Below are 18,649 nucleotides of genomic sequence, written 5' to 3' on the forward strand. Positions count from 1 at the left end.
GGACATACCTTTTTGGAGGTCACCATTCAACCTGCTTCACAGGGTCATCCAGTTAACTCTTGAGATAAACATTCAGAGGGTAGGATGTGGTCACAAGTGTGGTCATGTTTTTCTTCCACTGTGTAAAACCAAATCACTGACTATAAAGTCTTTCCAGGAGATGGCTGAGCAGTGCTTTCTAAAGAGTTCCTGTGGGTCTGTTATAAATGAAACTGACTCTCTGGTTCAGATCCACAAATGATGATTTTATTATTAATTGCCAGGTAGGAACATAAAATATTCTCCCCATTATCCTTGTGAGTAGCAGCTTGTCCAGCAGTGAGGACTTCAAGAGAAAATGGCGGTTACTGTCCCTGGGCTGCCACCAACCCACTGGGGCATCTCTGCTCAGCAGGGGGCCTCTCTTTCCTCCTCCTCACCATGTGGGATATCATCGCGTTCCCCACAGCAGGTTGTGGGGATGACGTGAAGTGTGTGGACCAGTGACAGCACCTGGTCACCTCCTGGGGAGGATTAACTGCTGCTCTTGCCTGGAGTAGCACTGCTCTGAGAGAAGGCTTAGCAGACTGGCGAGTAGCCTTCCTGGGTAGGTCCCTGAGGGGCAGGGAAGGCTACACAGTCCTCACATGCTTTTTCTGGATGGAAAAATTAATCCCTGAGTCAGAGGCTCCCTTTCTCTGGCGAGCTCTCCTTTCAGGAATGAGAAGGGTTTGGTGTCTTATCCTGCTATTTTCTTGGTCTTCCCATTTCCACATCTGGGCCTTGAAACAGCGGAGTCATGAACACAAGAATTTGATTCAAAACAGTCACTTTTTCTAATGAGCCCTCATTGACTTGAAGAGAACTTCTGTTAGATAGCATTTTAGCAACACTCTGAGTATTCAGCTCAGTCACATCTAAAATATTAGGAAGAGGCTCCTAGGTAATTTTTCTTGCTTTCAGGTCCACGTTGAATGCCTACCAGGGCACGTTCATGCCGACTATCCCCTGTCTAGCATCTGACCGCTTCCTCCAGCCCACCCTTGCAGAAAGATGTCCAGTCAGTATTCCAGAATCTCAGCTTTGATTCAGCTACTCCTTCCCCCGCTTCAAAGCATTCGGTGATTCCTTTCAGCTGCCACATAAAGTGCAGGTTTCCTGCTCTCAGTTTGACCTCTAGTGAAGCCCTGTCTAGCCTGACTGCCACCTGCCTGCTCCTCCCACATGTGCGCTGTGTCCTCGGAGGTCCGGGCAAACACTAGCAGTTCCCTTCCTCTGACTTGACTTCTCTCTTCTTTTGCTCTTGAGTCTTAGCACCAGTGAAGGAATCCAGGAAACCTTCATCTCCTTCATCCAAACTCACTAGTTTGCTTCTGTCCCTTCTCTGAGATCACGTTTTGCAGTGTCGTTTCACATGCTTGCAGTTACTTCCTGAGGACATTGTTAATTGGTACTAGTTAGGGATTTTCATGTCTTTCATCAGTTTATTGCAGAGTTTGGCACAGTCCAAACAGAGTCCAAACACAGTACACACATACTTGGAAGGTAGGAGGGTGTCGGGGAGGTAAGGGAAGAATGGCAGCGGGCGTGGAGGAAGGAAGGGACCAAATAGGACAGAATTTTGGTTGTTTTATTTCCATTTCTGTGCCGTTAATTCACAGTGGAACAAGAAGCTGAATCAGTAGAGTGAGACATACCTCATTTCATCACTTAGTTGTATTCTGTACCTGAAGTCTGTCTTTTTCCCACCCCTCGTCTTGAAGGTGTGCCGCGACACCACCGGGGTGAAATCTGGAAATTCTTGGCGGAGCAGTACCACCTGAAGCACCCGTTTCCCTGCAAACAGCAGCCCAAGGACACGCCCTACAAAGAGCTCTTAAAGCAGCTCACCTCCCAGCAGCACGCCATTCTCATCGACCTTGGTAAGCCTGCAGTCAACGTGACATGGAGATGGAAGCCGTACTCACTCGGAAAACCTGAAGAGACCGTCCGAGTTATTGAGCGGTCTGCCTTTAGGTTTAGCAGTCACAATTTACTGCTAAGATTTTCAAGTAAAAAAGCCCTGAAGTCATCACAAATGTCTTCTCAGGTATAAAAACCTCCCCCTGTGCCTGGTGGCTTGTTCGCTCTGTGGCGAGGCAAGCAGCCACTGTGCAGGCCCTGGTTTCCCCCAGGCTCCAGTTCAGTGACTTGGAGGTTGATAGGAGGGGTTATGGTCAACCAAACACACAGCCTGGAAACGCAAGTGTCAGAGCCGAGGCTATGTTTAGTTATAGGAGCTACCCTAGTCTCTGTGGTTTACAAACAGAATTTATTAGAAAAATTTAGAAAAAAAAATCTTGAAAGCAATTTGTGAGACCCCCCACTTTACCGGGTCATCCAGTTAACTCTGAGATAAACATTCAGAGGGTAGGATGTGGTCACAGTAAGTGTGGTTGTGTATTTACCAAATCACTGACTATACTGTAAGCATTTCCAGGAGACAGCTGAGCAGTGCATCCTTCCTGCCTCTGCTTCCCCCTGGGGCCTCTGTCCCCGTGGGCAGCAGGGCTCCTGGGGAACTCCTTGGCCTCCAGGCCCAGCTGCTTCTAGAGCACATGGTCCTGCTTCTGAAACATTTACTCTGTGTGCTGTTGCTCTGGGGCTCCCCAGGCTGGGTCAGGGGTCCCATCAAGGCCTGACTCACAGATTCCTTAGCACAGCGGCCAGGGGGAGGCAGGACCTTTCCCTCCAGTTGACATGAACTGGGCTGGGCAATACCGAGGCTTCTCTATCCAACAGCACTGCAGTTCATCAGGGTCGGCTTCATAAATGTTCCCCTTCAGGCCTAAGTCTGAATGTCATCTCTGAGACTGTCCCTGAGATAGCCTCTTCTCCCACCTTCAGGCTGGGTCAGGTGCCTCTGCCTCTGTCTTACCCTCTATACTCTGCTCAGCAGACTTATTTAGTATTATTACAGTTACCATTATTATTAAAGTTAATACTTAGCTTTCCCTTGGATGTTGGGTGAAGTTACTTAAACTGCTTTCTTCAGTCCTCACAGTGCAATCAGGGACATGTCCTTCCTCCTGCCCTTGTGTGGAGTTGAGGACACTGAAATGCAGAGAGGTTAGGTGACCTGCCCACATAGCAGAGCTGGTGCGCCGCTGAGCGCTGGGGCTGCAGGTCTCTGCTCCTGGCCCGCACTGCGCTCAGCTAGGTGGCAGTGCCTTTTTATTGCCTTTCTCCCCAGTGGGCTGCAGGCCTCCCGCTGTGGGCTAGACTGGGGCCATTGGCCATTGTACCCCAGCCCCTCGGACAGAGCCTATCGCATAGTAGATACTCAGTTAAGTCTCTTGATGTTGACTGAAGCATGGTGCTGGCCTCCCAATCTCCCGTGACCCTCACCGCAGCCTTGGGAAATTGGCCCTGAACCCTCTCTAAGAGATGAGGACAGTTTCCAAGGCACAGAGAGGTCAAGTGCTGAGCACGGTCACACAGCTGCCTGCCAGGACCTAAACCTGCTCTGGCTCTGGGCTGTAGTGGGTCCCTCCATCCCTCAGGCCCTCTGCCCAGGAGCCCCACACACTCCTAGGAGCCCCATGCTAGCTGGGCGGAGGGTGATGCTGATGGGCCGTGATTGTAACTTGGGGACAGTGAGCGTGCAAGGCCTGGGGCAGGAGCCCATTTGGCCCACTGACCCCAAGAAAGCAGTTCTGTAAATTGGCAGTAACTGTGTTTGCTAATGCGATGAGTAACAGAAAACATGACATCATATTCCTATCATGTGAAATGAAGAAAAAAATAAATTTGGGGTAGGAGGTTGAAAGGGAGGAAGGAGTACACAGACGTCTCTGTGTCTCCACCCCGCCACCTCTCCCCCCCACCCCCCACACCACTCTGGAAGGGAGGAGCCGTCCTGGTTCTTGAATGTTTTTTTCCCTCAGATCCCTTCAGTGAATACCCTTCTCCTTGTTCTGTGGATGCTACACAGTTACTTCTCTGCAGAGGGGAGAAAAGGCTGGATCAGCATGAGGGCGGGGCTCTTCCCCCGGGGAGTGTTTGCACAGTCCCCCTTGACACCTCCCTTCCCAGGGCCCGTGGCTGCCTTTCCTCTAGTTGGCAGAGGGTCTGCACAAGCGAGCCAGAATCTAGGCCTTTTCTCCAGGGCAGGGCTAGGCTGCACTCTCACGGTCTCTCTCCTCCCTCCCTGCCCATCTCCCACCCTCACCCTTTGCACCCTGGAAGACTAGCTGCACCCGCCCCCACTCCCCTCCTGATGATAGTGTGGCCTCGTCTCTCCACCTCACTTCTTTCCCATCACAGCCCCCAGTTTGGATGCCCCTCAGCACCCCCCAAGGCCCCAGAGAACCTGTTTCCAACAGTGCATTTCCCTGGTAATGGTAACATCTGTGCGTCTCTCCAGGCTTCCTCCAGGGCCAGCCTCCCCTCTTCCCTTAGATCCGGAGAAGCGAAGTGTTGGCCCAGACCCAGTGGAGGCCCGGGTGCCCTGCTGCCCGGCCGGCTCTGCTGGGTTCAGGGAGGCCACGCCTAGAGGTTCCTCCAGACTGTCCATTGGTCCCCCCTCACTTCTCACAACGTGGTATTTGCCAAGTCAGTTGTTTTGTCTACACTTCTTATTTTGTCTGCACTGTGACTCATTCAAGGCCCAAGAAAGGTGTGTGGAGCAGCAGAGCAAAAACAAATCATGTTTCAGTTTTTCTTTAAAAGTAACATCCATATCCTGGCCAAGAGAACAGAATGCTTGTTGGTTGGAAGTATTTTGGCTTTGCAAGGATTTTTGTTTTTTTAGCTTTTTGCTTTATTTTCTGAAATTAGCTATTAATCTAATCAGTCTTTGCAACATTTTTTTCCTTTCAAGAGTGAGAATAATAGACTTTGTATTGAATGGTGACAGAAATTGAGATGGGTGGGTGGCATCACTGACTCAATGGACTTGAGTTTGAGCAAACTCTAGGAGATAGTGAAGGACAGGGAAGCGTGGTGTGCTGCAGTCCATGGGGTTGTTATAGAATCCGGAGTTGCAAAACACTCCTCTTGAGGACACTCAGACTAGTGGAGTACAGTTTATAACACCAGTGGGTCCAAGGGCAATCGGTTCCCAATAAGGACCCAGTGATTTCGGAGGACTTGGTTTTATACCCCCTGCTACTTGACTGGTTCAGTTCAGTGGCTCAGTCGTGTCTGACTCTTTGTGACCGCATGGACTGTAGCACACCAGGCTTCCCTGTCCATCACCAACTCCAGGAGCTTGCTCAAACTCACGTCCATCAAGTCGGTGATGCCATCCAACCATCTCATCCTCTGTTGTCCCCTTCTCCTTCCACCTTCAATCTTTCCCAGCATCAGGGTCTTTTCCAAGGAGTCAGTTCTTCACATCAGGTGGCCAGAGTATTGGAGCTTCAGCTTCAGCCTCAGTCCTTCCAATGAATATTCAGGACTGATTTCCTTTAGAATGGACTGGTTGGATCTCCTTGCAGTCCAAGGGACTCTCAAGAGTCTTCTCCAACACCACAGTTCAAAAACATCAATTCTTTGGCACTCAGCTTTCTTTATAGTCCAACTCTCACATCCATACATGACTACTGGAAAAACCATAGCTTTGACTAGACGGACCTTTGTTGGCAAAGTAATGTCTCTGCTTTTTAATATGCTATCTAGGTGGGTCATAGCTTTTCTTCCAAAGAGCAAGTATCTTTTAATTTCATGGCTGCAGTCTCCATCTACAGTGATTTTGAAGCCCCCCAAAATAAAGTCTGTCACTGTTTGCATTGTTTCCCCATCTATTTGCCATGAAGTGATGGGCCCGGATGCCATGATCTTCGTTTTTGCATGTTGAGTTTTAAGCCACAACATGACTGGTTACACGTTAGTCGTTAGTTTTACAACGTGCAGGTGCGGAAGAATTAACAATTACAACATGCAGGTGCAGGTGCTGTCGTTAATCTGAGACAGCCTGACCTTTACTTCCAGTTTCTGTTTGCCATCTGTACTGCTGCTGCTAAGTCGCTTCAGTCGTGTCCGACTCTGTGTGACCCCACAGACGGCAGCCCACCAAGCTCCCCCGTCCCTGGGATTCTCCAGGCAAGAACACTGGAGTGGGTTGCCATTTCCTTCTCCGGTGCATGAAAGTGAAAAGTGAAAGTGAAGTCACTCAGTCGTGTCCAACTCTTAGTGACCCCATGGACTGCAGCCTACCAGGCTCCTCCATCCATGGGATTTTCCAGGCAAGAGTACTGGAGTGGGGTGCCATTGCCCCATGCCATCTGTGAGGCAGGGGTTTAATCCCTCTTGGCCCTCTTCCCAGTGGCCCCAACATTTCCCCCTCTTGATGCTCATCTTATCTTTAACTAAGGATGGGTATTGGTCATGGGTCATTATTGTGCCCAGGGACAATGTAGCTGTAGCAAAGCTGTCAGTCTAGAGGTTACACACTGAGTTATACATTGGAGAATTCAAGGCCTAAATAATACAGTGATTAACAGAATAATCACAAAAAGATTTTTCCACCAATCACCTTTGATCCAAGAAAATACTGATGACCAAAAAGGAGGATTACCATTAGACATAGCTTTTACCTCAAATGTCACCTCATGGCCTTAATTAATTTGGTTAGAGTCCAGGCTACACCAAGAAAGAATCGACAGGTTGTGAGTTCAAAGGAAGAAACGTTTCTCGTTGTCTCAAGAACGACCAGAGGGGGCTAAAGTTCCCTCTGTGCAAGGGAGACACCCACCAAGGAAGTCCACCCATCACCGACAAAGGTGTGGCCCCACAAACCCAACAGTTAAAAGTATTATAGAAGTTCCCATACGAGTGGGCCCAGGACAGGAACACATTATCCTGAGTTTGTAGTCCTGGTAAGGTCGTCATGCCGAACAGGAGAGCGTCTGCCGCTCCCAATCCTTTACCCATACTAAATCTTCTGGTGAGTATGGGTGTACATTAGTGCCAAGAGAAAATGGAGTTCTCTCCTGAACATAGAGGGTGATGTCATGGATCACCTTCCCTAACTGTTCTAGATGCCGAGACATCTCCATCCTTCCTCTTTGTAATAAATTTCCCTTTACTTCCCAAATAACTGGGGGAAGCCTCCCAAATATTATCTCATAGGGGGAATACCCATGTGACTAGGGGGTCATCCTGACCCTCGTTAACACTCATGGCAGCATGTCCATCCAGGGGGTGCCAGTTTTGTGCATCCATTTTGCCAAAGTCACCTTGATAGTCTGGTTCATTCTCTCAACCATTGTGGAGCTTTGTGGCCTCTACGCTGAATGTAGTTTCTTTGCAAACCAGTTGGGGTAACTCAGGCACAAATGCTGGTCCATTATCTGATCCTATACTCAGAGGGAACCCAAATCTAGGAATGATGTCTCTCAGCATACATTGGGCCACTTCCTTTGCTTCAGTCTTGGTGGGGTAAGCTTCCACCCATCTCGTAAAAGTACATACCATTCAGTTCAGTTCAGTTCAGTCGCTCAGTTGTGTCCGACTCCTTGTGACCCCATGAATCGCACCACACCAGGCCTCCCTGTCCATCACCAACTCCCAGAGTTCACCCAAACTCATGTCCATCGAGTCGGTGATGCCATCCAGCCATCTCATCCTCTGTCATCCCCTTCTCCTCCTCCCCCCAATCCCTCCCAGTATCAGACTCTTTTCCAATGAATCAACTCTTCGCATGAGGTGGCCAAAGTATTGGAGTTTCAGCTTTAGCATCATTCCTTCCAAAGAAAACCCAGGGTTGATCTCCTTCAGAATGGACTGGTTGGATCTCCTTGCAGTCCAAGGGACTCTCAAGAGTCTTCTCCAACACCACAGTTCAAAAGCATCAATTCTTCGGCGTTCAGCTTTCTTCACAGTCCAACTCTCACATCTATACATGACCACTGGAAAAACCATAGCCTTGAGTAGACGGACCTTGGTTGGCAAAGTAATGTCTCTGCTTTTGAATATGCTATCTAGGTTGGTCATAACTTCCTTCCAAGGAGTAAGCATCTTTTTATTTCATGGCTTCAGTCACCATCTGCAGTGATTTTGGAGCCCAGAAAAATAAAGTCTGACACTGTTTCCACTGTTTCCCCATCTATTTCCCATGAAGTGATGGGACCAGATGCCATGATCTTTGTTTTCGGAATGTTGAGCTTTAAGCCAACTTTTTCACTCTCCTCTTTCACTTTCATCAAGAGGCTTTTTAGTTCCTCTTCACTTTCTGCCATAAGGGTGGTGTCATCTGCATATCTGAGGTTATTGATATTTCTCCCGGCAATCTTGATTCCAGCTTGTGCTTCCTCCAGTCCAGCGTTTCTCATGATGTACTCTGCATATAAGTTAAACAGGGTGACAATATACAGCCTTGACGTTCTCCTTTTCCTATTTGGAACCAGTCTGTTGTTCCATGTCCAGTTCTAACTGTACATACCATTACCAGCAAATATTTGTATCCTCGGCATGGCTTTACCTCGGTGAAGTCCACTTCTAGATCTTCAAATGGAGGGGTCCTCTTTAATTGTATTCCAGGAGGCACGGTCTCCTTGGGAGCTGGGTTATTTTTGGCACCGGTTATTTTTGGCATAGGTTATGCATCGGAGGCTTACATCTGCACACAAGGCTGTTAGACGTGGTATGACAAAATAGCGGTCTAAAATCTCGCAAGTCTTTGTTTTTCTGAAATGGATGGATTGATGGAAATCCGTAACCAGTTGAAATGCCAACCTAGAGGGGTCGAAAAGTCTCCCATCTGAGAGTTTCCACCATACGTCCTCCCACAGCATTCCCTGCTCAGTTCGTGCGCAGCTGGTTTCTTCCTTGCCATAGACTGGGGCCACTTGGGTGTTTAGTAGGCTAGACACCACAGGTGTTACCATAAGTTTGGTTGCTATATTGTCCTGGGTGGCTGCTTGCTTTGCCATTCGATCGGCCGGACAGTTCCCTTTTGCCTGAGGTGTGTCTGCCCTTTGGTGGCCCCTAGAGGGTATTACTGCCCCTGCAGTGGATTCCCACACTGCTTACAACAGAAGCAGAGTTTCCTCTTTACTTTTTATCTCCTTGCCAGTTGCAGTTAATTTCCCCCTTTCATTATTTATGGCTCCGTGTACATGTAAGGTAGTGAAGGAATACCATGAGTCAGTATGTATATTTATTTACCTTCTTTCTTTTAGCCACTTTTAGGGCTCGTATAAGTGCCCAGAGCTCTGCTCGTTGAGCCCACCAGTGTGTGGGGAGTCACCCTGCCTTGACAACTGTATCCTTTGTGGTTACCACATCTTTAGTTTTCCTGTGTCCCGTCCCAGGCAGTTGGTCCCATCTGTGTTGTAAGTCTCAGCTGGTTGACTTAAGGGGACATCTCTGAGGTCCGGTGAGCTAGAAAAGACTTCCTCTAGCATCTCCTCACAGTCATGGTTGGGAGGGCCTTGGCTCATTGGCAGATAAGTTGCTGGGTGGTTGCACCTTTATGTGGGGACTTTCACAATAAAGTTCTTGATTAGCTATTTGTGAAAAGCCAGGTATCCAGATCTGGCAAAACCCTACGGCTCCCAAAATTTCTCTCACTTGCATTTTGGTAGTAGGCTGGCTTGTCTGATTGATCACCTGTTTTCATTCTAAGCCCAAGGCACACCTGCTTTGCTTTATAACAAACCCCAGGAACTTTACTTCAGTCTGGCAGATCTGGGCCTTTTTCCATGATACTTGATATCCAGCCTGGCCCAGCAGGCCCAGGGGAGTCTTAGTTCCTTCCCAGCATTGAGAACAAGTCTCTGCCATCAGGAGTAGGTCATCCACTTGTAGGATCTGACACTTGGTAGCATCCGATGGGAAGGAGAGGAGATGTGTTGCCAGGGCTTCCCCAAATATCATAGGGGAATTTTATATCCTTGTGGCAGCTGAGTCCAAGTCGGCTGGGTCTTCTGACGCGTCTTAGGGTCTTCCCATTAGAAAGCAAAAATTCTTTGGCTAATTGGAGCCACTCTTGTACAAAAGAAAGCACCTTTCAAGTCCAGACAGGTAAAATACTGGACATTAGGAGGCATTAGCAGAGTATAGGGGTTAGGGACATTTGGGTGTAAGGTCACTGTCGCCTCATTTACTAACCTCAAGTCCTGAACTTGCTGATACTCTTTTCCCCGTCCATCTTCACCGGGAGGATAGGGGTGTTCCGTGGTGATCGATGTTCCAGTACGCCTGCTACCTTCAGCCTGTCAATGAGGAGCTTGATTCCCTCCCTGGCAGCCAGTGGTATAGAACATTGTTTTTTCCTTATGGGCTGGGCCCTCACCTTTAACTCTTATTACTGGATGGTGGTTTTTCGCTAGTCCAGGGCGGTTACTTTCAGCCCATACTTCAGGAAACAGCCTTGTTAGGGGTTCCGGGGTTCCCCGCTGCTGATGACTGATGCAGTGTCCATTCATCTTCCCTTGGTAGCAGCTGGCTGCTTATTGAGATCCGGCGGCCCAGCACAGCTGCCAGGAGAGCTGTCTTTTGACAGGACCTTCTGCCACTCTCCTTCTGTTTTTTCTCGGCCTCTTTTATAGTTTCCTGATCCCGATTGACAAAAACCTTGTCAGCGATTTCTTTCATTTGGGTGCTGGTAAGATCCAAGAACCCCTCCATTTTTGGGAGTTTCCTTCTAATACCTGGATACGACTGGGTCACAAGGGTGGCATTTATGAGCCTTTGGTTTTCAGGGGTCTCTGGGTCAAAGGGGGTGTATCGTCAAACGGCCTCACACAGCCTCTCATAAAACTCTGTGGGAGTCCCGTCTGCCTTTTGGATCACGACGTTAGTCTTGGCCATGTTAGTAGGCTTGCGAGCCCCCTTCTTGAGGTCTTGTATAATGGCCATCTTATGCCGTTCCAAGGATTGCTTACCTCGGTCAGTATTGAAGTCCCAGTCTGGTCTTGTGTCAGGAGTGGCTTCTCGGGCCCCACTTTCAGGGTCCAGTTGGCCCTCTGGTGCGTTTCTCAGAGTCACTTACGTGCCTTTGTGAGGGTCCAGTGTCTCGTTTCCATTCTGAAGAGGGTGAGGAGAAGCTGGGCTGTGTCATCTACACTGGTCGATAGATCCTGAAAATAGTCTCCATTAGATGAATCATACCTTGCGGCTTCTCAGAATAGGGAGGGGTGTGCCTTTTCAAGAGACCCGTGGTAGAGAACGGCTGATAGTAAAGAGCAGTGGGGCCAGGATGGATGTGTCCATCTGGCCCCACCAGCCACGTGGACCTCCCTGAGAGGCATTTGCAAAACCTCTCTCTCTTAAGGTTCCTTTGTAGACCTCAGCCACCTCCAAACACTTGGCTCTCCCTTTTTCCCTCTTCTAAACAGGGGAAGGGTGGGTATAATGTTGGCACAGTAAGAGGGAGAGAAACCTCCTCCACTGGGGGAGGCAGAGAAGGAAAGTCTCCCTCCTCTCTCGCCCTCCCTCTTGTTCTGGGGGTCCCCTTCGTGTTCCGCAGTATGGAGGGGAAGGTGGGAGTTCCTCCTCCGAATCATAATATATTTCCTTTAACTTTTCTTGCTTGGGTTCTGCCTGCACCAGAAAAACCTTGCTTTCTCCTTTTCCAAGATAACATATCTGGGCCCAAGGGGGTTTGTGCAGTTAGTAGCCATGAGTCAATGTACAGGAACTGGTCTGGGTGGCTTGGCTGTCCGGTTACCACAGAGTACACAGCCTGAACTTTGTCCAATACTAGGGTTCCCTCTGAGAGCCACCTCACCCCAAAGGATGGCCAGTCTATCTCACAGAAGGTTTCAAGCTTGTCTGGGGTTAACTTTATACCATAGTCTCCTCCAAAGCCCTTTTGGAAGTTTTTAATCATGCATTCAGGAGCGGTTGGCTTGGATTCTCCGCTACCCATCCTACTTTTCACTTTCCTTCTATCACTTACAGCAAGTCCAACTTCTGTTTCGTCACTCTTTTGCCACGGTCTTGTTGTACCCCAGCCACCACTGATGTCTCCACTCAGAGGAGCACGACAACTGCCCCTTTACCTCGGCTATGACCTGGGTGCAAAGGGCCTTACCTACTAAGTCTTTCAGTGATAGTACCTCTCATGGTTCTCTGTCAGCAGCCAGCCAAATCCAATCAATTAAGGCTTCTACGTACTCCTCCTTGCACAAGTCTGATCCTGGCAAAATCCAGATCTATCTTATCACGGGTTGGTGCAGACAAATGTACATCCAGAGCTACATTCCCAGTCCGGTCCTAAACAATGTTCGGGAGGTCCCTGAATCCCTAAGAACAGGAGGGTATTGTGGCAAAGGGGACGGTCGCTTGGAAACCAGAAAATAAAAATTTGTGTTGACAAACAATCAGCACAGATTCAGTTATCAGAGTTTTAGTTATTTCAGTAAGTTACCCACTGAGCCTAGGAGGACACAGCCACCTTAGACTCATCCAGCCCCAAGGGGTTGATCAGCTCCCTCCTTCCACTATTACAGAGGGACCTACCTGCGTGCTTCCCTTCTGTCGTCCACAGTCTCATGAAGTCTGCCTAGAAAGACAAGTCACTAAAACAAGAGCTGATCCGAGGGAGGAGACACCTTCCCCTTCCCAAGGCTCTCGTCCCAGCGAGTCACAGGCGGAGGCTCAATGGGCCTATCTCTCCAAGGGCTTCCCGGCCAACACACCAGAAATGTTGTAGAATCCAGAGTTGCAAAACACTCCTCAGAAGACACTTAAGACAGTGGAGTACAGTTTATTACGACAGTGGGTCCCCTCAGTGATTTCGGAGGACTTGGTTTTATATACCCCTGCTCTGCATGACTGGTTACACGTTAGTAATGTTTTACAACATGCAGGCACGGAAGAATTAACAATTACAACATGCAGGTTCAGGCGCTATTGTTAATCTGAGACAACCTGACCTTTCCTTCCGATTTGTTTGCCGTCTGTGAGGAGGGGGTTTACTCCCTATTGCCCTCCCAGTGGCCCCAACAGGGTCAGTAAGAGATGGACACAACTGAGTGACTGAACAACAATTGAATGGTCGGGCAGTGTTTTGCAGTTTGTAAACCATATTCACTAGCTTTGTTGAATTTCAGCTTTACACAACCCTGTATGAAGGTGTACATAATTTCCACTTCGGAGGTGATGTGCTTTGCCCAAGTTACAGGCTGCTGCTTATGGCAGAAAGTGCTAGAACCTTGGTCTTCTTAGTCTCTGTATCATGGCACCTCCAGGACACCGTATGGCTCCTCTCTGTCTTGGCTGTGCCCGCTGTGGACCAGCACAGCTATGCCCTCCTCTGGTTAGGTGGGGGAACGTCGTTAGAGTTGGCCCCACCCAGCCAGGAGAAAACAGCAGCAGGTGACCCTGAGCAAGCCACGCTGGGCCTTAGTTTGGGGGCTGCCCCACCCTCTCGGCCTGGCTGCAGCTGCTGCAACTGTGCTGCCCTCAGGCAATCGCAACCTTTCTCTTCCCTGGCTGTCCATCCTGGATGGACAATCTCTGCTGCCAGCATCCTGGCCTCTGGCTGTGCCTCCCGTCTAGTCGTGGCCACACGTGGCTATGGGGGACACGGAGCAGCAAGCTGGAGAACCCCCCCCCCTCAGGCTCCACATCACCCTCCGCCCTGTCAGCTGCTCCTCTCCCAGGCATCCTGCCATCAGGGCTTCCCCAAGGAGGCTGTCCAGCCTTCCCCACGATCGGAGGCTTGGCCAGAGCAACACTGGACCAGGTCCAGAAATGGAGGGACACCACTGAATCAGAGGGCAGTGGTCCCGATTAGAGCAGTTTCCCGATTAGAAACTGCTCCTGATCCACCCCCACATTGATCACTTGTTATTTTAATATGTTTTACAGGATGTCAGTAAAGTGGTGGCTTGCTTTACATACCCTGCAGAGGTCTGATGAGTCTTTCCATGACCACAGATAGCACTTTTTGATGGACTTGCAGAGACTGTCTTAACAGTGCTCCCTAAGCAGGTTTGGGCATGTCCAAGCTTCAGTGAGAGGCAAAGCACATATTCAAAGATCTATTTGAGTCAAGAAGCCAGCATGGCAGCTGTCATTGATTTGTGCTTCCACTTAACACATTTAAGATATAAAACCTGCCTGGTATCTAGAAGAAAAGGAACTATAATCCAGGGGTTACACGAGAGAATTTTCTCTTTGTTTTTTTAGAACCCTTCAAGGTGAGGAGACAAACCTCTGAAATGAAGGATCAGCTGAGAGTATTGAAGATGCCCTACCATAGAAGGACAGGGAAGGGCTTCGCTCCTCCCCTGCCTGGCCTTGCTGCCAGGAGCCGCATGTAGTGTGCTTTGAGGAGTACACGGGGCTGTTCATGACCAGCAGAGGGATGCTGGTGGTGAGCACAACTTTCTGTTTCATCTTTGGGTTTAAGTCCCATGAGAAAAACTAAAAAACATTAATGGCAAAGGACAGGAAAGTACCTAGGATTTGTCCTGCGGCAATCTTTTTCCATAACACACCTTCTTGTCCACTTGGGGACTTCGCCTTAGGGAGGTCAGTTGAACGATCACAACTCAAGTCTTAATATCTTGCAACAAAAGCTGTACACATACACAAAAAGCTACATGCATTATTCCAAATGGTCTGCCATAGCCTCTTATAGCCAGAGCATATCATGATTTCATGTTTATTTGATCATTCTAAATATCCTGTTTAATCTCAAAATGATGTAACTAAATGTAGATGGTAAAGAAATAAAATGGGGTGACTTCCCTTGCTCTCTCTCAGTGATCTAACATCTCCCTATACCCTTCCAGCCAGTCAGGGCTGTGCTGGCGACAGCCAGCTCCCCCAGACCCCTCAAAAGAAGCCCTGATGTCAACATTTATAGATTTCCTTGGTGTAAACATTCACTTTGGCTAATCTGAGCTACTAATTTGCTGTCATTGATCATGGGGTTGAGCAGAGATATGCACAGGCCTGTGGGAGCCAGTTCCAGCTCAGTCACTGGACTGAGACAGCTGGTTCTAAAAGTAGTCTGCGTGCAGGAGAGCTCTGCCTTCTTAATCCCCCGCCCACCCATGCCGTTTGGTGGTGAGCCACAGATGCGTCTCAAGCGTATATGGTGCCTCCCCTCACTCTAGGAGCCTGTGTTCTAGCGGGGAAGCAGACACTGAACAACTGATGACTGAGTTTTTTTTTTTATTAAAATTGTGAGGCTTCATTCGAAGGGCATTTTTCCTCCAGTCATAACTCACATTCTGCTCCGAGTTAAATGCAGCACTGTGAGATCTCGGCATCACCGTTCTCAGCCAGGAGGGAGCCTCAGTGCTCACGTGGTTGTAAGGTTACTTTTCCTTCTGCGCATGAGGAAACCAAACTCCACAGTAAGATTGCTAGTTTGTCGGTACCCCTCCCTAGAGAGGCAGAAATCTCCAGGCTCTTTGTGAAAAAAAAATCAAAGGAAAGAAACTTGTCAACTCTTGCAGCCCAGTGCAGCCTGAGCAGCCTTGTGGGTGTCCTCTGTATGATCAAGTGGGATGTGGACACATGTCCTGTGTGTGCACTGCCCAGGGTTCACCTGCTGCAGATCAGCTACACATGTACGGTCTTTAGAAGATGAGAGAAGTTTTTTTCCTTCCCAGTGTTAGCAGAGGACCTTCTCAGTTAGGGCTGAAGGCTGCAGACCTCAGTTCTGGATTACATAGCTGTGATTATCCACAAACGTGTAACCTGGTCCCTGCCCTCTCCCTTTGCCTAGAGTGTGTGAGCCATGATATATATCTAGAGCAGTTGTTCCCAAGCCCTGGATCTCAGGATTCCTTCACTCTTAAGCACAACTGAGAAGCCCAAAGGGCCTTTTTGACATGGATCATTTCTATCAATATTTACCATGTTAGGTAAATACAGGAAGGCATTGTCTTCCCAAGTACAAGTTAATGTAAAACACGGGCTGCATTCATGTCGGCTGGACAGCCATTCCTCTCTCAGTCAGAAACCGGAGGCCTGACTCTCCCTGGGCCTGGGCCCAGAGGCTCAGGGCCTGTCTTGCTGTCTCAGGAAATGACACTTGAGAATCCCAAGGAACACACAGGAGCCCTGTTCAGGCTGGTGCAGACAGCTTTCCTTCATCAAGAACGTCAGGGCTGGTCCCTAAGACTGCGGCAGGGAAGATTTGGCTGACTGGACTAACGACTAAAGATCAGGAGGTGTGGGGGCCCTTCTCTAATACGAGAAGGCGACTGATGAGCAAAAACGGTAACACCGACAGATCAAAGTTTAAAATAATTAAACCTTTCCCGGTGTTCCTCCAGGAACACACAACTCCTGTGTGTTCTGCCACCCTTTCCTGTTGGAGACCCAAAGAGAGTTGGGGCTGGGTGCGGGCAGGGCAGGGCAGAGATACACTGTGCTCCCACTCCATGGAACCGGGGTGGGAAGAGCTGTTCCCAGGTTAACCCTGCAGCAGAGCGTGAGGCCAGGAGGGTAGGCGAGGATGGGAGCGTGTGGAGCCCCATGGGGGCCTGCTGATGGCTTTCCAGCAGTGGGGTAATGTGTGCAGGGCATGTTGGGGAAGGTTTGCTGCGGAGAGAGGTAGAGCAGCAGGAAAGATGAACACAGGACAGGAAATCAGAAAAGGTTATTGCTGTCCTCATAAATCATATTCTTGCCTGGGAAATCCCATGGAGTGTGATGGGCTACAGTCCATGGGGTTGCAGAGTCGGACACAACTGAGCGACTAACGCTTTCCCTTAAATTAAGTTCAGGTAAACCAATCTGGATTGATGAAATGCTTTCTCACAGAGCTGGGGAAGAACACTGGAATGTATCTTCCTCCCTTTGCTGAAACTGAATAATCAAGGTGAATGTTTCCCTCGTGGCTTTGGTGCACTTCTGCCTTTGACGAGGCCATTAATTCTCACCTGGGTCCGTGCGTGGCCCCAACTGAGCATCTCTTTCTTCAGGCACTTTTCTGCTCCCTGGAAACACACTTCCCCATCAGTCACATTCCAGAATGGGAGGGGGAGGTGGGATTTGACAGGTGTCAACCTCACAGGCCTCCAGAACAAAAGAAATCTTTACATTTTGTCTGAGTACCAGCTTTTTGTGAAAATCAGGATGTTGAGAGCATTTTATTTTAACCTCGTTTTGAGAGGCGACTGTTTTGTACAAAAGAAAATGCCTGCTGCTCCCCAATGTGTATCAGAGTACTGCCTATGGTTTAAAAGTACAGTAAGTCGCCCATATACAAAGCTTCAAGTTATGAACTTTCAAAGATGCAGATGTGGATCTGGTTCAACCAAGGAACCAGAACCTGTACCATCAGTGTCAGCCATGAGTGAAATTGCAGCTTGCCCTCCTTCTCCTATTGCTGACGATCCTTTAGCTCTGCCATCCCCCACCTCCTCTCCCTCCTCCAGTCAGTAACTCTTCTTACCTGTTCACTCAATGCCAGCCCTTGTATGCCAGCTCTTATACTGTACTTTTCAAGGTACTGCACTGTTAGATTAAAAATGTTTGTGTTTTTGTTTATTATTTCTGTGAAAAGTTTATACACCTATTATAGTACAGCACTGTACAGCCGATAGTGTTAGTTGGGGACCTAGACTAACTTTGTTGTACTTACAAACAAATTGAACTTATGCACGCTCTCTCGAAATGAAACTCATCTGTATGTAGGCGACTTACTGTGTAGAAATGTGTGAGTTGTGTGAAGCACTTGCAGGGAAACAAGTAGTCTGGGGAGAGCTGATCAGGGCGTGGTGGGGCAGGGCGCTGGTGCTGGCATGGGATGCAGTAGAGAACCACAGGTCTCTGGAGAGCAGATGCCTATTGAGAGGATGCACAGTTTTCTTTCTGTTATAGATTGAAATCCAAATATCTGCAGGCCTGAAGGTGGTTCTCATTTCTTTCACCTGAAAGCGTGATTAATTGCTGATTTTTTAATTGCAAAGAACAAAAAGTTGTTCCAAGCACAACCAGCTGACTTTGTTTACAGAGCTGATTTATGACATGATCCCACTTGTAAAGGTCTGTTGCTTTAACTTGAAGCACATTGGATTTCTGGTTCAATAGACTTTCTTTTTAAAAACTTACAGCTAATGTGTTTTGTTTTTACAGGGCGAACCTTTCCAACACATCCGTACTACTCTGCTCAGCTAGGAGCAGGGCAGCTGTCACTTTACAACATCCTGAAGGCCTACTCGCTTCTAGACCAAGAAGTGGGCTATTGCCAAGGTCTCAGCTTTGTAGCAGGCATCCTGCTGCTTCATATGGGTGAAGAAGAGGCGTTTAACATGCTCAAGTTTCTGATGTTTGACATGGGACTGCGGAAACAATATCGGCCGGACATGATTATTTTACAGGTAGAAAGCCTTCCTTCTGCCTGTGATAAAGTTGAATGCTAAAATAAACATGTTTATGATCCCTTTCCAAGTGTATCTAAGGAAATTTCCCACCATCAGTTAACATTGTAGCATGTGTCACTGCTGAGAACTTACTCTGTGCTAGCCTTACACCAGGTGGTTCATAGGCATTTATTTACCTCCTCCACCCTCAGGAAGGCAGTGTTGATCCCAGCTTATAACAGGAAAGCTAAGGCTCAGAAAAGTTACATAGTAAATAATCTGAGCAGGTCACACAGTAGCAGGTGGCAGAGCTGGGATGTAAACCCAGGCCTGTCTGACTCCAGGGCCCTTGCTGCTGCTGCTGCTAAGTCGCTTCAGTCGTGTCCGACTCTGTGCGACCCCATAGA

At 48.6% G+C, this 18,649-nt stretch overlaps 1 protein-coding gene across 12 annotated transcripts in view; it reads left to right on the forward strand.

Annotated features, from left to right (window-relative positions):
• The window catches only part of TBC1D1 (TBC1 domain family member 1), a 226,405-nt gene that overhangs the window by 189,310 nt on the left and 18,446 nt on the right, over nucleotides 1–18,649 (forward strand). For all 12 annotated transcript variants that reach the window (XM_005207835.5, XM_059887349.1, XM_005207838.5 and 9 more), the window contains 2 exons: nucleotides 1,743–1,901; nucleotides 18,016–18,260. In XM_005207835.5, coding sequence (XP_005207892.1) covers nucleotides 1,743–1,901; nucleotides 18,016–18,260 — 404 coding nt within the window. The remainder of the gene's footprint in view (nucleotides 1–1,742; nucleotides 1,902–18,015; nucleotides 18,261–18,649) is intronic.

This window comes from Bos taurus, chromosome 6 (genome assembly GCF_002263795.3).
Source record: "Bos taurus isolate L1 Dominette 01449 registration number 42190680 breed Hereford chromosome 6, ARS-UCD2.0, whole genome shotgun sequence".
Taxonomy (NCBI): Eukaryota; Metazoa; Chordata; class Mammalia; order Artiodactyla; family Bovidae; genus Bos; species Bos taurus.